Source organism: Aquarana catesbeiana, linkage group LG03 (assembly GCF_042186555.1).
Source record: "Aquarana catesbeiana isolate 2022-GZ linkage group LG03, ASM4218655v1, whole genome shotgun sequence".
Classification (NCBI taxonomy): Eukaryota; Metazoa; Chordata; class Amphibia; order Anura; family Ranidae; genus Aquarana; species Aquarana catesbeiana.
The window spans coordinates 299,072,353-299,091,280 of record NC_133326.1 but is presented as its reverse complement, the minus strand read 5'-3'; the positions used below and the strand labels follow the sequence as shown (position 1 = coordinate 299,091,280).

At 41.2% G+C, this 18,928-nt stretch overlaps 1 protein-coding gene across 18 annotated transcripts in view; it reads right to left on the bottom strand.

Moving 5' to 3' along the window:
* PPFIA2 (PTPRF interacting protein alpha 2) overlaps positions 1-18,928 on the bottom strand; it is a 544,100-nt gene that overhangs the window by 187,540 nt on the left and 337,632 nt on the right. For all 18 annotated transcript variants that reach the window (XM_073620222.1, XM_073620225.1, XM_073620227.1 and 15 more), the window contains one exon: positions 18,776-18,886. In XM_073620222.1, coding sequence (XP_073476323.1) covers positions 18,776-18,886 — 111 coding nt within the window. The remainder of the gene's footprint in view (positions 1-18,775; positions 18,887-18,928) is intronic.

Sequence of the window (18,928 nt, the reverse complement as noted above, 5' to 3'; positions counted from 1 at the left end):
ATAGGCCCCTTAACCTGAGGTAGGAGGGGGAGATGGACCTCCTATCACAATTTGGATTAGCAGCAAGGATGGGAAGTTTTATCATAATGGGGGATTTTAATCATCCAGACATAGACTGGGCGGAGGGAACCACACATTAGTCTAAGGCTCGCCAGTTCCTAAATGTCTTGCAGGACAATTTCAAGGGTCAGATGGTAGACGCACCAACTAGAAACAAGGCGTTAATAGAGCTACTGATTACCAACATTACAGACCTGATCATGGATGTGGAAATACGGGCAATTTAGGAAACAGCGATCACAGGTCAATTGGCTTCAGTATAAATCACACAAATAGGAAACACAAGGGGAACACAAAGACACTGAATTTCAAAAGAGCCAACTTCCCTAAACTACGAACCTTGCTAGAAGATATAAATTGGGATAAAATCTTAGGAACATTTACATTTTTGGCTGTAACATGACAAAATGTGGAAAATTTCAAGGGGTATGAATACTTTTTCAAGGCACTGTAAAGAAAAAACTTTGGTGACTGTTTAGAACAACTGTCAGGGTTGTATTGCTGTCTGTGTCCTTTTAGGGAGATTCACTCTCTAACCTTCCTGATAACCAGTGTCACCAGATATGAAAGAGATGATGGCAACTGTACTGTATAAGAGGAGTATTCACTCACACTAAAAATATATCCTCCCACTTCCTTTTGAGTCTACAGGGAAGGAAGTGAAAGGGAGTTGAAAGGGAAATCTCCTCAACAAAACAGAAGCAAAATTCAAACTAAAAAAGAAGTTTTGGCTTTAAAGAGTAACTCCACCCTATGGGTGATCTATGTATATTGCAACAACTTTGTTGTAGATTTCTACCTTTTGTTATTCTGACGGAATAGCTGTTTGTTTGACTTTGTCCATGTTTAGAGTGAATCTGTATGGGAGTGGGTTTATAATTATCAATTAGTTACTGCACCTGCAGGGCTCTAATGAGGAAATTGGCATGGTCTGCATTCCCTTAGACGTGAATTCCCCTTTGAGAGTATCTCATCAAAAATTACTAATTAATTTTGGTTGCAGGGGATGCCAAAATTCTGACTAGAAGCATAGTGCAGACTTCTGGGAAACATCTGTGTACAGAACGCCTCCAAGTAGCCATATTGCATTGCATTTTCCAACGACAGTGGAGCTATCCTATACTTCAACCACTTGCCAACCGGCTGCAGTACATATACCACAGCAGGTCGGCTCTATTGTGCGATACAACGTATCTGTACGTCATTTCATGCAATAGACAGCAGTTCTGATTGGCCAGAGGGGGAGCCAATCAGCGGGTCCGGCGGCCACCCGCAATCGCTTTACAGAGAGGCAGAACAGGGATCTGCCTATGTAAACAAGGCAGATCCCCGTTCTGACAGGGATAGACACAGAGATCTTCCGTTCCTGCCAAGCAGGAACTCAGATCTCTGTGTTCATCCAGCGAGTCCATCCCCCACACAGTTAGTAAGCACCCCCTAGGGACACATTTGACCCTTTGATCGCCCCTGGTGTTAACCCCTTCCCTGCCAATGTAATTAGTACAGTAACAGTGCATATTTTTAGCACTGTTCGCTGTAATAATGTCACTGGTTCCCAAAAAAGTGTCAAAAGTGTCAGTTAGGTGTCCGATTTGTACGCCGCAATGTCGCAGTCCTGCTAAAAATTGCTGATCTCCGCCATTACTAGTAAAAATAAATAAATAAATAAAAATTCCATAAAAATATCCCATAGTTTGTAGACATGATAACTTTTGCGCAAACCAATCAATATACACTTATTGGAATTTTTTTTACCAAAATTATGTAGCAGAATACATATAGGCCTAAATTGATGAAGACATTTGATTTTTTTCATTTTTTTATTGGATATGTTTTATAGCAGACAGTAAAATATATATATTTTTTTCAAAATTGTCGGTCTTTTTTTGTTTATAGCACAAAAAATAAAAACCGCAGAGGTGATCAAATATAAGTGAAAGTGTCCTTCACGCTACTATGAGTAAATACAGTGAATGTATACAAGGAAAAAAATGTGTGATAATATCTATAAAGAAAGCAGCAAAATATGAAAGTGTTCACACTACACCAATAGGCAATAATAAATAAAAGTGATCTTGCGCAATCAAATGTAATCACACATAATAATGGTTCTTGAAACATGTATAAAGTGCATAAATATAAAGTGCATCAAAATAAGGTGCATAGTGTTATAAAAAACAAAAACAAACAGTAAAATATTAATAAATATAAAGGTGCTCTGCAAAGTGCTCTCTATCCGTGAGGTAAGAGTAAGAAGATTTAGAATGGCGATTTCTGAAGGGCACAGTTCAAACGGTGGATAAATATAAAGTGGCTAAGTGTAGCAATAAATAAGCTGGCAAAAGTTCATAGATGTCTTCACAGATGGTCTCCTAATGACACCAGTCTCTCAGAACTCTCACCTTAGTGTATGTTGAAACAAGCATCGCTAATTGACATTCGGTTGTAGATCTGTGTACAGCATCAGAATGGGGCCCAAATATTACTCATCCAATCACCATGGCTCTGGCAATTTCCTCTCTGCTCCCAATAATGCTCACATGTTCTGCACGATTGGTGGCTCTCTAAGTGGACACTCTGGATCCAGCAGGCAATTCCATGTGAGACTGTGCCCCCAGCTGGAAGGGCTCAGAGGATGCTCTCTCCAGGTGCTGCTCTGCACTGGTCTGCCAGCAGCGATGTGTCAGCGATAATCCGGGAGTGTGATCCGGGGAGGTGTCCGCTCCACTTCCTGATCCCTCTACAACAAGTGTGTCCGTTCACTGACAGCCGCCCGCCCCTCTGTATGTGTCAGTCTGTGGATGTCCAGCTTCCAGGTCATGTCCCTGGCACTCAGCAATGCCATCTGTGAAGACATCTATGAACTTTTGCCAGCTTATTTATTGCTACACTTAGCCACTTTATATTTATCCACCATTTGAACTGTGCCCTTCAGAAATCGCCATTCTAAATCTTCTTACTCTCACCTCACGGATAGAGAGAACTTTGCAGAGCACCTTTATATTCATTAATATTTTACTGTTTGTTTTTTATAACACTATGCACCTTATTTATTTATTTAATTTATTTCAGGTACTTATATAGCGCCGTCAATTTACGCAGCGCTTTACATATACATTGTACATTCACATCAGTCCCTACCCTCAAGGAGCTTACAATCTAAGGTCCCTAACTCACATTCATACATACTAGGGACAATTTAGACAGGATCCAATTAACCTTCCAGCATGTCTTTGGAGTGTGGGAGGAAACCGGAGTACCCGGAAGAAACCCACGCAGACACAGGGAGAACATGCAAACTACAGGCATGTTCACGGTTGGGATTCGAACCAGTGACCCTTCTTACTGCTAGGCGAAAGTGCTACCACTACACCACTGTGCCGCCTTATTTTGATGCACTTTATATTTATGCACTTTATACATGTTTCAAGAACCATTATTATGGTGATCAAATACCACCAAAAGAAAGCTTTATTTGTGGGAAAAAAAGGACATCAATGTTATTGGGTACAGCGTCGTACGACCACGCAATTTTCAAGTAGCCTCCCTGGCGGTATGATTATGTCAGATTTTTGCGTCTCAAAGCAGTACAATTGTTTTGCATAGAAATTTGGAGTTTTATATTGCAGGCCTGTAATTCTTAGCAATAACACACTTAAATCTGCCCAAACAAGAGTCTAGTAGATATCCCGGGTATGATAAAGTTTGAAACACAAAATCATAAATTATAATATAATAAATAACTATAAATAATGCTAAAAAATAATAAAATGAATTTCCCCACGATTCACTATCGCTCATTTCTGCAAGTGATTCTAATTTACTATCGCTGTTTTCTAGCTGGTCTAAAACCACTTTTGACGTAAAGGTACACTTTTTGGTTGCTATGGACAATCTCAAGTTTCCAGGCAGAAAGAACAGTATATATAATATAAAACTGCAAGCAGGGCATTGAACAAAGCACTAGGGACAAAAGGGATGTGAAATTATTTCATACAGTAATGTAATCTTACAGATTACAGTGTACTGTATGTGTTATGAATTTTAAATTTTTTTAATTTGCCGCCGGGCTCCTCCCCCATGTGTTGCGTTGCTCACAGGGAACGAAGCCCGGCACACAGAGGCTTCGGGCGGAAGACAGAGCCCGCAGACACATCAAGGGACATTGCAGGATCCCGGAGACAATGTAAGTAACCTGCACCAGGATCCTGCAATACCGAGTGTGGCTCGGGTTTACCGCTAATAGTACTGAAATTTAACCCCGAGCCACACTCGGGAAAACCGCCAGGGAGGTTAAATTAACGCAGTGCGTTATCGCAAAAAATGGCCTGCTCCTAAAGGTGGTGTACTAGAATCTTCCCCAGAGCTATACACCAGGAGGTAGACAACAGAGATCTACTATTCTCAAAATGGATGAATTTCAAAGAACCAAGTAACAAAAAGCTGTTTTTATGGTAGAATATTATCAATCATTTTGCATTAGTCAGCAGCACCAAGGATACTTTGTTCATGAATACGATTGTATTTTAATCGATCAGATTATGAGATTATATGGTGGAAACCTAGATGTGATCAATAATTTATGATAGTAAGTTACTATCATATCTTAACTATGATTGGAATATCATTTCCCCGTGTGACATATTGATAAAATGGGTTGTCGACTATAGATTAGTGATAGGAATAAACAGAGATCAATCACAAAAGAAATCAACCATTTATTGAAACACGCATAGCTACCTTTACTGGAGATGAGAGAGGTAGATTTCTAAAGCAAAGCATTATGTGGGAACACTGATTTTTCAGGATCTGTCAATGACTGTAAGGCTCTTTCATACTGCATGCATTTTTACAACAGAGCAGTGTGAAACGCAACTAACCAGTGTGAAGAGTTCCATAGGATTTCAAGGGATGCGTATTTCATGCATTTTTCTTCTGCTTTTTTAACTGAAAAAACTGATCAAAAACTGATGAATGTGAAAGGGCCCCTAATGCTGAAATGAAAGGGGCACTTAGAAACCAAAGAGCCAAGTTCTGCTCTTACAGGAAATATTGAGATCGGCATATAACTTCAGCTGTCCGGGTTTACTGCTCATTTTCACTGAAGCTGAGCTCTGTATTTTCCACCATATTCCCAGCCTAGACTACCTAGAGTTGTCATAGGTTTAACAACCAAACTAAAGCCGCGTACACACGAGCGGAATGTCCGACAGATAAAGTCAGACGGAAGCTTTTCATTGTCTATTCCGATCGTGTGTATGCCTCATCAGACTTTCTTTTTCGAAAATTCTGACGGACCTAGAAATAAAACATGTTCTAAATATTTCCAACGGAACCTATTCCTATCGGGATAACCGCTCGTCTGTATGCTGTTCTGATGGACCAAAAATGACGCTTGCTCTGAAGCAAGTATGAGACGGAAGCTATTGGCTACTGGCTATTGAACTCCCTTTGTCTAGTCCCATCGTACGTGCTGTATGTCACCGCGTTCTGGATGGTCAGACTTTGGTCGGACTTTGGTTTGACTGTGTGTACGCAAGACCGCTTGAATAAAATTCTGTTGGAGTTCCGTTGGAGAAACCTTCGGAGTTTATTCAGACGGCAAAAGTGGTCGTGTGTACGCGGCATAAGATTGCAAAAAAATGGAAAGGTACACTACTGTTAGCAATAAAAAAAGAATGAAAACAGTCCCTTGCTCTAAATTTATAATATATCATTTACATCTATTACTTGCTAGAGAACTGAGAATTTGAGATAACAGCTATATTGATTAAAAACAATAAAAAGCGTGCTCCGCCCTGCTTCCACTTCTTTTCATTAAAAGTTTTTTTTCTTTTTTACTTTAAATTGATTTTATGACAGCGTTACACTGTATAGTTATCAAATACTAATCTATAAATGCTACAGCTTAAAATGAGACACAAATAAAGTATGTTTCCCCTTTATAGATATTTTCTAGGCTCAGACATCCCCTGATTGCTCAATCAATTTGAAGCTGCCTCATTCCATTAGTGATAAGATGCACAGTAAGGGTATTCTTGGTATTGACACAGAAGCCATGTATCGGATTCTTTTGTTCCCAGGATAAGGATGGACCTTACCATCTCCTCTTGCCACATCTGAAAATGTGATACTACATTGTTCTTTATAGCCGCCCACAGAACTACTGTTTGCTAAATTTAGTTTTTGGCTTCCCTGTAATCGGGGAAAGCATTGTTTGATTAGTTAGGTCCGCTCTGGGCTCTGTAGGTATGGACTCAATTACTTCCCCCTGGGAACCTGGGAAATAGTGGGTGGGAGAATATTAACTCAGCCAGCATGTTAATATCCCCCCAGCCATTTCCTGGTCAATATGGCAGGAGACCAGCAGGGGGCTGTGGGAGGTATAAATGGGGCAGTGCCCAGAGCTGAGGTCTCTTGTTCCTGGGGGAGTAAGACTCAGCCTGAGGGTTGTGGCATCCCTGGGAGTTCTGCCTGGAACAGTCTGCGCCTTTATGGGGCTTTAAACCTAAAGACTTTTATGGACTTATAGCTGACAATCCTGGATCTATTGCCTTTGTCGATTACTGTTAGTTATGGACCTAAAGACTTGCACTACCTCTTGTGGATTTATTGCTGAATTGGACTTTGCCTTCTGCCAAAGTTATGCACACTTTATGGGGCACTTAGAAGAACTCTGTACAGCAGGGGACCCCAAACTTTGCAAACAAAGAGTTAGTTTATGTGCTTCAGACTTTATGGGGGCGAGACCATGGCCAGTGGGAGACAAAAATGCCTTGGCATCAGTGGGAGTATAAAATTCCCCAATCATTGGTATTAGGGTAAATATTAATGACCATTGTCAGTTTGAATTGGAGAGATAGTGTGCCATTGTTTGTGTCATTGTGAGGAATAGTGCCCCATTGCTGGTGTCATTGTGAGGAATAGTGCCCCATTGTTGGTGTCAGTGGGAGGAATACTGCCCCACTGTTGGTGTCAGTTCAGAAATGAATGCCTCATTGTTGGTGTCAGTGGGAGGAATAGTGCCCCAAGGGCTGGATAAAGGTATGCAAAGGGCCTCATTTTGCCCCGGGGACGCAATTTGGAGGCCACTGCTGTACAGGGATGTATGGATACTGTCTTGAGAACTGTACTGTTATCTGCAACTACCTCAGTAAAGGGTGCCGTTTGTTTACTTGCTTTGCCTGGTCTGAAGTCTCCTAAATGGGTACATGCACAGCGAATCAAATGAACAGGGCTTACGCACACAACAAGGGGACTGAGTTAGAAAGTCACAGTGTATAGGGTTCAGCATGCAGGATGCTCTCTAGTATAGGCTATAATAACATTACTAGGGACACCTGTGTTTGTGTCATTTGCTTATTGCAATTAACCAGCCAGGGAAAGGATGACTGGCAAGGTGATGGTTACTCTGAAAGTGAAGGGGTGTTATGCTTGTCTCCTTCAATAGAGGTTGGCTCCTCACAGTCTAGGACTTAATCCGCGGCTCAGCATACCTAGGGACCTAGCCAGGAAACGGGAGAGAGAGATGTAGAGGGACCCCTGGGAGAAAGAACAAGCATCTAGTTATAGTCAAGTACTGTATTCAATAGCAACAGTCAGACATGGGAGTGAGGTGACAGGGATTGCTGTGTTTGTGGAGACCGGTACAGGCTCTGCGGTACTGGTCCCTAAATGCTGCACAGCTGGGGAGCAGTGTTCGCTAACTATTAACAGTGTCTCTAGAGTGCTTAGGGTTAACAGTGAGTGCATTTGGGCACAGATTACAGAACAGTTAAGCCGGCCATAGATGGTCCGAACCTCATCCGGTTCAGCAGGGATGTTGGATTTTTACATGCGATTATTGCCAGTGGCTAAAGCCGCTACCAACAATCACTGTGTTTTCCCGGCAGGGATGACTCTCACATCCTCCTGCAGGGAGAACACAATAGCATTGTGGGTGGAATTCCCTCATCAACACTGATTTTGGGAATTGAGCTTCTTTTTTTCCTGCAACCCATGGTTGCAGGAAAGAAAATCACATCATCTATGGCCTGCCTTAACTAAGTCACTGCCTACTTCTAAGTCTAGATTTATGCTTTAATGCTGCCTAGTGTTTAGACATTAGCAAGTGCAGTTTCTTAGTGTCCCCACAGGGTGCCCTAAGCTCCGCCCACAAGCCAGTAAAGGACAAAGGCAACATACTTGATAAGCTCTCTCTATTACTATTTATCAGCTACTCTAATCTTTAATTCTATAAGGATGTTCTATGTTAGTGCATAAGCATATCTGACACGTGCCTCCTTTCTCAGTCTGAGCTTGGCTGTACAGTAAATTGCAAAAGGTTGATATTAAGTCAAAGCAGGGTGATATTTAATGCAGCTATGTGCTCCGATAAAAGTAATTTAAAATGTAATTTTTCCCCTTTGTGGAGTTTTCAAAAAAGGAGGCAGTTATTTTCGCCAATTTTGACAAAAACAAAGCTCTTTGCCTTTACTATTAGCAGATTTCATAAAGTTAATACAGAAAATCAATACTTAAAGACTCATCACAGGGACACATTTTGTATTCTTCTAACTGCATAGTGTTAATGCCTGTAAAATAGCATTTATGCTTTTTATTTAATTTAATTTACCGTAATATTTCAGGCCAAACTTTCCAGCACAGGTAACAGTTACAAGGATTGGGGCAAACCATGTAACGCTTGCGTAAAGTCCATTTAAAACGAAATGCCCATCTAAGATTACCCTATCCATAAGGTGACAACGCTGCTTTTAGATTTCACTGCCAAATATATGTTCAATCTTATATTTGCTAAAACTATGTACCATACTGTCTGTATCTATTTAAACTGCATTCAGTTGTTCAGGCCTTTGTGCTACATAGTTGTTGGATTTAAAGGACTGTTCTGGATATAGTCAGAATAAAATGGATACTATACACTGTACATTGCAATATGTACCTTATTCATAGTAGATTTTTAGCATTATATTATAAAAGAACTGGGTAACTCGTGTGAAGTATACATTTAAGTCTGTGAACGATCCTACATGGATATTAATATATCAAAAAGTATAAAGGGAACATTATTATGAGGAGCAAATGGAGAAGTATTAATAAGACTGGCTTTCCACTGAATAATTTTCTTTCAATTAGCAGTTCATTTCTTGGTTCTTCAGCTCTAATACAATTTTTACAAAAATAGGATTTTTATACTCACTGTAAAATCCTTTTCATGGATTCTTCTGAGGGACACGGGGAATCTTTACCTTTAAGGTAATACTCCTGCCCACAGGGGGATTGGACAAAAAAAAAACTATAGTCCAGCCCAGGATACCCCCTACCTTCCGTTAGCATGCCTCAGGTTTTGAGACAAAGCACTTTTGAAAGCATAATCAGAGGGGTGGAACCTGTATCCCTCAATAGACTCCAAGAAAATAATTTTACACAGAGTGCAAAAAAACTATTTTATTTCTTGTCCATTATCGATATCCAAAAGGAGTCCAAAAAAAAGCAGTCCAAGGGGTGAATAATTCAGCAAACAAATGCTAACAGGGCCAAGTAAAAAACATGAACTGGGAACTGCTTGCAATGTAAAGAGGCATCAGAAGACTATTTCATCCAAACTAAGAACTCGAACTAGGGGAATGTGTGAATGTAGACCAGGTGGCAGCCTTGCAAATGGCAAACAATTGCTTGATACCAAAAAGCCCAAGAAGAACTCACATATCTAGTAGAGTGTGCCTTGACAGGACAGATTATACACTTGGATAATGGTCTGCCTCAACAAGCTAGAGATGGTGGAATGAGAACCCTGATGAGGTCCAACGAAAATACAAAAGGGAACCAATCTTCCTAAAGAAAGCAGTGGCTGAGAGATACTCTCACAGCCCAAACCACATCCTGACAATAGAGGGAAATTAACTTTTAACAGTTTTTATAGCAAACCTGACACCCCCCTTACACCTACTGAAACTTCCCTTGGGATTCGGGAGGAGTTAAAATTTGGGTAGTTAGACTTTGGGCAACAGGACTTAAATAGTGCCAACAGTTTGTGCAGGGCGTGAATAGAAAGGTCCTACTCTAGGGGTTTATATTCTAAGGGGAGGGGTGATGCAAAAAGTAATAGCTGCAGGGAATTATCTGATGGAGCTGGCTGAGGTAACATTTTAGGTGGAGGCGGGGTAGGCTTCCCTGAATAAATGAGTTTTCAGGGATCACCTAGGTGAGAAAAGGGGAGGGCTTGGCTGGACATATTGGGATGGGGAGTTCCAGAGGTTCTGGATCGATCCTGATGTTGAGCATGGGAGGAGGTAAAAAGGGAGCTTGAAATTGGGATGTCTTAGGAGGAGCAGAGTGGAGACTTTGGGTGATATCTCAAGATCCAAATATCTCAAACTAAGGTTTCTTAATGGGAAAAGTTTATTCAGGTACAGTCTTACGGACACAGATTTAGTAAACTCCACCCTGTTGCTGTCCTGATGTGGGTATCTATAAGGAGACCAATGTAGAAGAATTTGCGCATTTAAGAGAGGACCCTAGAACTATATATTTCTTGTTGTTTGTTGTTTTAGGGATAAGCCTCTTAAATTTGGAATAATAAACTGCAGTCAGATTTACCTACATTCTAGTTTTAATAATTTTTTTCTCTCTCTCTCTGTTAATATCTGTGTACCTGACCTGCAAATATACTGCTAATTACTAGTATGGGAGATGAGTTGCCCTTTTTGTTAAAGGGCTATATATATTTTCTAGAAATAGTTTTCAGGGCTCTTTAACAGTCTAAAGTGGAATGTAAACTAAAAATCTTGGTTGGAGCAGCATTGAATCTGTAGTTTTTTGTTTTTTTTCTTTTTTCATGATCATTTTTACTATTCTTCTTGTTTATTTTAATTACTCTCCTCTCTTCTGTTTCTTTTCCTTCTTTAATGTTATGCTTTCTAAGTTTTTCTTTTGGTTTCTATTGTATATTTCCTGAAGATAATGTAACTAAGACATCAGTCATATAATTTTTTTTTTTTTGCAAATTAGTAGGCGTGGGCATTCCTGCCCACCAGTACCATATTTACACCCATTGAAACCAAAGTATCACTGGACATCCAGGTCTTATGTCTTAATGTAATTCTACCTCCCCCAGTCTGCCTACTGCTTTAACCTGAGCCCCATGAGCAGGTGTGGTGAAGCCAGGGACCCGGCAATAGCAGGCAGTGTTGACTATCCCTACCATCAAGAGCCATGGATGATACTGGCTGTTGCTCCGACTCTGTACCCTGTGGGGATCCCACTTTACCCGTCCACATTACACCCCTTATAAGTATTTAGCCTTAATGGCCAACCAATCTTGTCTGGCATTCCTCCAATAATTGTACACTGACATTGTTATTTTTTTGTATTCATGCATGACTGTCCGGAGGCCCCATCGTCCCCCTCCTGAAGAAGCAACGACAACCAAGTAATTTCTTGAGACAAATGTGCAACGAATAAGACTCTCCTGAACTTTCCTTCACCATGCTGAAAAGTGCTCATAGTCCGATCCAATCATTACAATCATTACACCATATTCCCAAGTTACAGGACGAGATATGTCAAGCTTCCTCAGAGCATGAGGAAGCTTGGTTACAAGCGAAACATGTAAACAAGAAATCATCACGCCTTTTGTGGTGTGAGCACGGGTGTTTCCACCCACACAACGGACTAACTCCATTTATCCCAGTATCCGTGAGTTTGTGCCCCGAGTACCTGTTGGGAAGCCAGAAGAAGAATACAACATATGGTCTGCGAAGCAAGGACTTGGCTGAATTCATATCTATGACTCGGTTCTATGCTTTACTACTGTGGCAAGTGGGCCATACAGATGGACTTGAAATAAAAAGGAGTAACAACATGGAATGAGACATCAAACGGTGAGCTGTATCTGCCCTTACAAACAATGGGGATGTCTATTCAGGATTGAAACCATTTGTTTCCTTAACCACTGTCACCTTTACATCTATAAGTCTGCGATTCAAGATTCATCCTCTTTATAGTCATTTAACATACTCATGCAGAGCCTCTAAGAAATGAGTTCTATCATCTTGTTGTCTTAACCACTTCAATACAGGGCACTTAGACACCTTCCTGCCCAGACCAGTGCTGTTGCACTTTGAATGACAATTGCGCGGTCATCCATCACTGTACCCAAACTAAATTTTTATCATTTTGTTCCCACAAATAGACCTTTCTTTTGGTGGTATTTGATCACCTCTGCGGTTTTTATTTTTTGCTAAACAAATAAAAAACGACCGAAAATTTTGAAAAAAAAAAAAGTTTTGCTTTTGTTTCTGTTAAAAAAAATTGTAAATAAGTAAGTTTTCTCTTTCACTGATGGGCACTGATAAGGCAGCACTGACAGGCACTGATACAGCGGCACCGATAAGGTGGCACCAATGAGCGGCACTGACGGGCACTGACGATGGGCACTGATATGCAGCACTGATGGGCACTGGTTGGCGGCACTGATGGGTGGCACTCATATGCAGCACTGATGGGCATTGATAGGCGGCACTGATGGGCACTGATGGGTGGCACTGGGTGGCACTGGTTGGCACTGATGGGCAATGAAAGGCGGCACTGCTGGGCACTGCTGGGCACTGATAGGGTGGCACTGATAGGCGGCACTGATAGGCGGCACTGATAGGCGGCACTGATGGGCACTGCTGGGCACTGATAGGCGGCACTGCTGGGCACTGATAGGTGGCACTGCTGGGCACTGATACGTGGCACTGATGGGCACTGATACGCAGCACTGATATGAGGCACTGATGGGCATCCCTGGTGGCACTGGCAGTGGTAGGCATTGAAGTGGGCACTGATTGGCAGCTGCCTGGGCACAGATTGGCAGCTGCCTGGGCACAGAGTGGCATTTCCCTGGGGGTCTAGGGGCATACCTGGTGGTCCAGTGTGGTGGCCATCCTGGTGGTCCTGGGCGGCTTCCCTGGTGGTCCTGGGTAGGATCTGAGGGGGGGCTGTGCTGATAAACAATCAGCACAGACCCCCCTGTCAGGAGAGCAGCCGATTGGCTCTCCTCTACTCGCGTCTGTCAGACGCGAGTGAGGAAAAGCCGATCACCGGTTCTTTCTATTTACATCGTGATCAGCCGTGATTGGACACGGCTGATCACGTGGTAAAGAGTCTCCGTCGGAGAATCTTTACCTAGATCGGTGTTGCAGGGTGTCAGTCTGACACCCCGCAACAACGATCGCCGCGATGCGCGCCCCCAGGGGCGTGCAGCGGCTCGATATTCCTGATCACGTCATATGACGTCTGATCAGGAATATCAAACCACTTTGCCGCCGTCATTTGTTAATAGGGCGGGCGGCAAGTGGTTAAACTTTTAAGTGGATAATGATTAATACTATACAAGGCACATGCACTTTATCTATATGGAGCAAATGAACTCTCAATATAAATGAACTATATACATATATATTTTTTCATCTCATATATGTATATATCCCCCCTTTTTTTGAACCAGTACCTTTTCTGATCAAATTAAGTACGAACTTTGAAATTTTTTTGAGTAGATTCCAATGTATGGGATGAATGAGAGTTGTGTATGATTGGTTGTGGTGGCCACCTGTGTCTCATTAAGACCTCTGTCTTAATTTAAATTTTATGTAATGGAGGTGGGTGTAGATAGTAATATTTTCTAGATTTATAATAATTGTGGATATTCAATAAAGAAATTTAGTTTTATCCTGTTTATCCTCTTTGAAGAATACTTTTTGAGAATTTTTCCGTGTTTTCTTTTAGTGTCCCCACCTGGTCATGGGTCTTTGACATGCTAATGTCGAAATTGGTTATGCTAGGATCAAAGAGGGTTGCTTAACTTACAACCATAAAACATATGGTAGACAGAGGGGCACCGGAAGTTTCTTGAACATGGTAGCCAAAGGGACTTTAAATTACAGGCAATCAGACTTTGATGCAACTCTGGACCAATGACGAGGTTCCGGGGAGGGGGGTGTAACCTGGATGGGTGAAAGTGGGAGTAGGGGCGGGGGCGGTATAAAAGCATTACAGAGAGCCACACATGGTCTCTTCCTCTCTGTGTGCCCCCCCCCCCCGCAAGCATTGTAACATAAGGTCTCTGTGTATTGTATTTCCATTACTGTAGTCCCTTTACTTTCTTTGTGTGTAACTTAAATTATCTTTGTCCATTGGCAAAATTGTATTTGTAACATTGCGGCTTCTCTGTATTTGTATCATCTACGTTATATTTGACAATATCTGATTATTCTAATGTTCCTTTTCTGTATAAATGAATCAGATCTTTGTATTTTAGCAACATTATCATTTCGTTATTGATTTCATGGGTTATAGCTGCAACCGCATTGGTTGATTCTTATATAGACAAGGTTGTAATCACTTATGGTATATATCGTTAAGCGTATAAGTGAGGTAGGTAAACATTGCCATTACACACCCTACATGGAATCCAGTGCTTGAAGGTCACTTCCATGCTGTCCCTACAACATCCAGTCCAGTGGTGCACAGATGTAGCAACCATAAGCCAGGCTGATGATTGTCACATTGGATAGCTGCAATCGAAAAGATGATTTCTACAGAACAGCCTTGACTAAAGAAGAAAAAATTTAAAAAGTAGAAAAAAAAAAGTAATAGCAAAAATAACCTTCCACAAAGCAAAGCAAAAAAGAAGACTTCATCCTGCTAGGTCACTAGCTGGTAATATCCTGGGCTGGTTTACAGTTTTGTGTTTGCCAGTGTCCAATCTTCATCTAAGCTGCAGTATAACCCAAAGGGCATAATGGGCGAGTTAGAAAATTAGTTTGGCGAATTTTAGCATGGAGAAATCTGTAGATTTTGGTATTGTTCACAATGCTTATAAGTTAATATTTAGATTTAAATGTATTCTTGCATTGTAAGCTTTACCTTAATGTTCAAATAGCAAGAAGCAATGGGGTTGAACTATTAAAACTGAAGAATGCAAAATCTGCTGCTGCTGCTATGCAAAGAAACCAATCAGCTTCCAGGCTTTTTGTCAAAGCTTAATTACGGAAGCTGAAGTTGGAAGCTGATTGGCTACCATGTACAGCTGCACCAGATTTTCCACTCTCCAATTTTACTAATTCAACCCCTATGAGTGTCACAGCATGTAAAAAGATTTATTTAAGCCCAAGTAACAAGACACTGGAAAAGCTGAATATGCAAAATTAAACTAAAAATATAGAAATGCGATCAAGCAGCTGTAACTATAGTACCAACATCTCTGATTTAGGCTGTTGATGATGTGACAAAACATTTTAAAGCATATCTAAAAGCAAAACTTATTTTTTTTAATTTTGGATATAGTAGATATAGTTTTGGATATAGTAGAGAATAATTAAACCCTTTTACATAATTTGCTATCTCTGTCTTATTGGAGAGAAACCTCTTCATTTACTGTCCGAGAGACACAACAGGAAGTGAAAAAAAAATCTCTCCAAGGTGAGGCATATATGGCTTATAATATTCACCTGCAGGGCATTATAGTTTAAAAAAAAGTTCATCCCTGCAATATTGCACATAAATTTGCAGGTGATTTGAAACTAAATTCGGTGGACCTGCCATAACCCCCTGGCTTCCCTACTCATCACATCAAAAGCTAAAAAAAAAAAAAATGGTTGCGTTATCACATTAGTCAGTTACTTTTGTTGGTCACTACAGTTCTGTGTTGCATGATCAGTTATTACAAATATTTCAAGGTAAAGAATTTTGGAAGTTGACATTACCAACTTCATCAAAAAGTGCAGGACCCGGGACTGTCATCCTGATCATAGAGTTCAGACATTTATTCTACATTTACTTCACTAGCTGCATACCAGTTTTAAATGAGTGACTTCCTAGGTAGAGTAGGCAGAATCAGGATAACAACCACTGAACATGGCAGTTTGCATAGTTCTATCCTTACAGGTTTACTTTATTACGCAAAGAAGCCCAGTTATAAAGCAGCAGTATGGTCTGACCACAGTCATACTGCTGCTTTACGAAACACAGTGGAGTAACTTCACACATACTCTATGTATAGTGCTTTGCTTGTTTTGAGGCTCCAAACCAAACAAAACTTAATGCATGTCAATAAAAGAAAAAATAGATAAAAGGGGGTTAGAAGAAAAAAGCTGGTCAAGTGGCCAGACAAAGTCCGGCAACTGGCCTCTCATACATGGATTGCTCTTGACAGTGTTAGGCAGAGAGCACTTTATGGGATACCACAGACTCCACACCCCAACACAATGTAACATAAGCTGTATCCACTCCCAGCTGTAAATATGGCCTTTAATTGCCAATAGAGATGGGCTGAACACACCCCTGTTCGGTTCACAGAAGAACTCCCGAATGGGGGAAAAGTTCTGATCTGAACGGTGAACCCCATTGAAGTCTATGGAAGCCGAAGAGGAAAAATCAAAAGTGCCCATTTTGAAGGCTTATAGGCACGTATTTGGCCATAAAAGGGTTATAGGGGTTCGGGTACTGCCCTGGGGACATGTATTAATGCAAAACATTTTTTAAGAAACAATAGTTTTTTCAGGGGCAGTGCAACAATAAAAATGAAAAATTCCTTTAAACATAGTGCCTGGGGGGCCCCCTTAGTCTGCCTGTACAGTGTTGCATCTGTAGCATGCATAGAACATGTTGCAGCAAAAATTACATTTCTAAAGAAATAGAACGATTCAAATCCCATATAAAATGACTCGCGGTTGCAATTGCCGCCACCCGGCTTATTGAAAAAAGAAATAAAGAAAAAAACAGCGTGCCCCCCAGTCCATACCAGACCCTTCGAGCCCCTTCCCCCTCCATGTTGAGGGCATGTGGCCTGGTATGGTTCGGGGGGGCGCTCACTCGCCCACCCTTTCCTGACCTTCCAGGCTGCATGCTCGGTTAAAAGTCTGGTATCGATTTTGGGGGGGACCCCATGCCGTTTTCGCTTGAAATTTTTGGCAACTTTTTTCTTTTTTTTTTTTTTTCAATAGCCAGGTGTCAGCAATTGCAACTGTGGGTCTGGACTAGGGGGGTACCCCACTCCATTTTTTTTTTTTTTACTATTTTTTTACCGGCAAATGTTTTTTTAATTGCCGACTCATCGGTTGTTAAGGACGGCATGGCCGGCTTCCTGGCCCAGCTCCCTAACAACCAGTCCAGAATGCACTGTGCAGCGGACACACGCCGAACACCCAGCAAATTCGGGTGTTCGCCGAACAGTCCGAACAGCAAATGTTCGGCCTGAACTCATGCTCAGGCTAAACTGTTCACCCAACACTTATTGCCAGGTAGAGTTTTGAGGAGACATACACATACTGAAGTCAAGTTTTAGTGTTGTGTGAAAATGAATAGAAAACCCATATTCAAACGTGTAAAGTCGCAACTCTTTCACTCTATTCATGTTACTAAAGTGGGAAATGAAACATAATTCCACATTATAGCAAACAATTCCTGTTATATAGGAATGTTGCTTTAGCTCAGATAGCAAATATTTCAAAATCATTGTACCTTAAATGTTCTAATGCAACTGTATACAGGAGCTCCCAGCAGCAAACTGCACACTTGTTTCTTATAGAAATAAAAGAATATATCGTAAACAAACTAATTACACAAAAAGGCAGAGCTGCTAACGCCTTACATCAGAGTTCTTTCCTGTAAGCAACTGCAAATGTAAACATCTAAAGGGAAACTGCTGAAAAAACGACCATTTCAAAGTAATAACACTTTAGGGTAATCATTGCCTGCCACATTCTGAGAGCCATGAAAAGCTCTCAAGCTAGTAGTTTTATGATAAAATATGCTTGGTTTGCCTCTCAGCATAGGACGACAAAAACATGGCACAAAAAAGAAAAGTATTTATACTGCCTACGGGAAAGTTTTATATGTTCTACAGTTGTTCCAACTTTGGTTAGTGGCAGGAGCAAAATTCCAATGCTAGCTGTCAGGGCACCAGAGAGAAAACACACATCTTTAGATTCCTTTTCTGTAATGCCCCGTACACACGGTCGGACATTGATCAGACATTCTGACAACAAAATCCATCAATTTTTTCCAACGGATGTTGGATCAAACTTGTCTTGCATACACACGGTCACACAAAGTTGTCCGAAAATCCGATCGTTCTGAACGCAGTGACGTAAAACACGTACATCGGGACTATAAACGGGGCAGTAGCCAATAGCTTTCGTCTCTTAATTTATTCTGAGCATGCGTGGCACTTTGTGCGTCGGATTTGTGTACACACGATCGAAATTTCCGACAATGGATTTTGTTGTCAGAAAATTTTCTAGCAAGCTCTCAAACTTTGTGTGTCGGAAATTCCTATGGAAAATGTGTGATGGAGCCCACACACGGTCGGAATTTCCCGACAACAAGGTCCTATCACACATTTTCCATCGGAAAATCCTATCGTGTGTACAGGGCATTAGTGTTACTGAGTAAAAACACTCTATCTGGTCTATCTACAAGACGTGTTATGACCTATGTTGCTGTCCCTCTCATAAGAGAAATTGTAGGAAATGCCTCCCAAGTATATCAGTGAGCAGCACCAAACACCCTAACTGCCTACTAGCATGCAACTGTGAAGCTATTGTTCTAGAACAGTCTTTCCCAACCTTTGCAACACAGAGGACCCCTTGAAATAACTTCCCTGTCTCAGGGAACACCTGCTAGATTACTATATCTACACCTCAGGGTACTAAAGTCTGATGGTCATTACCTTGTCATGAACCTTCTGCCCTTGTTCTACGGCTTCCATAGGCTCCTGATCTCCTTCACCAGTCACGATCTTCCTCTGGATATGTGCATTCTGTTCCCTTAACGCTACAATCTGTAAAAACAAATAAGGCCACAGATATTACTACAATATTTT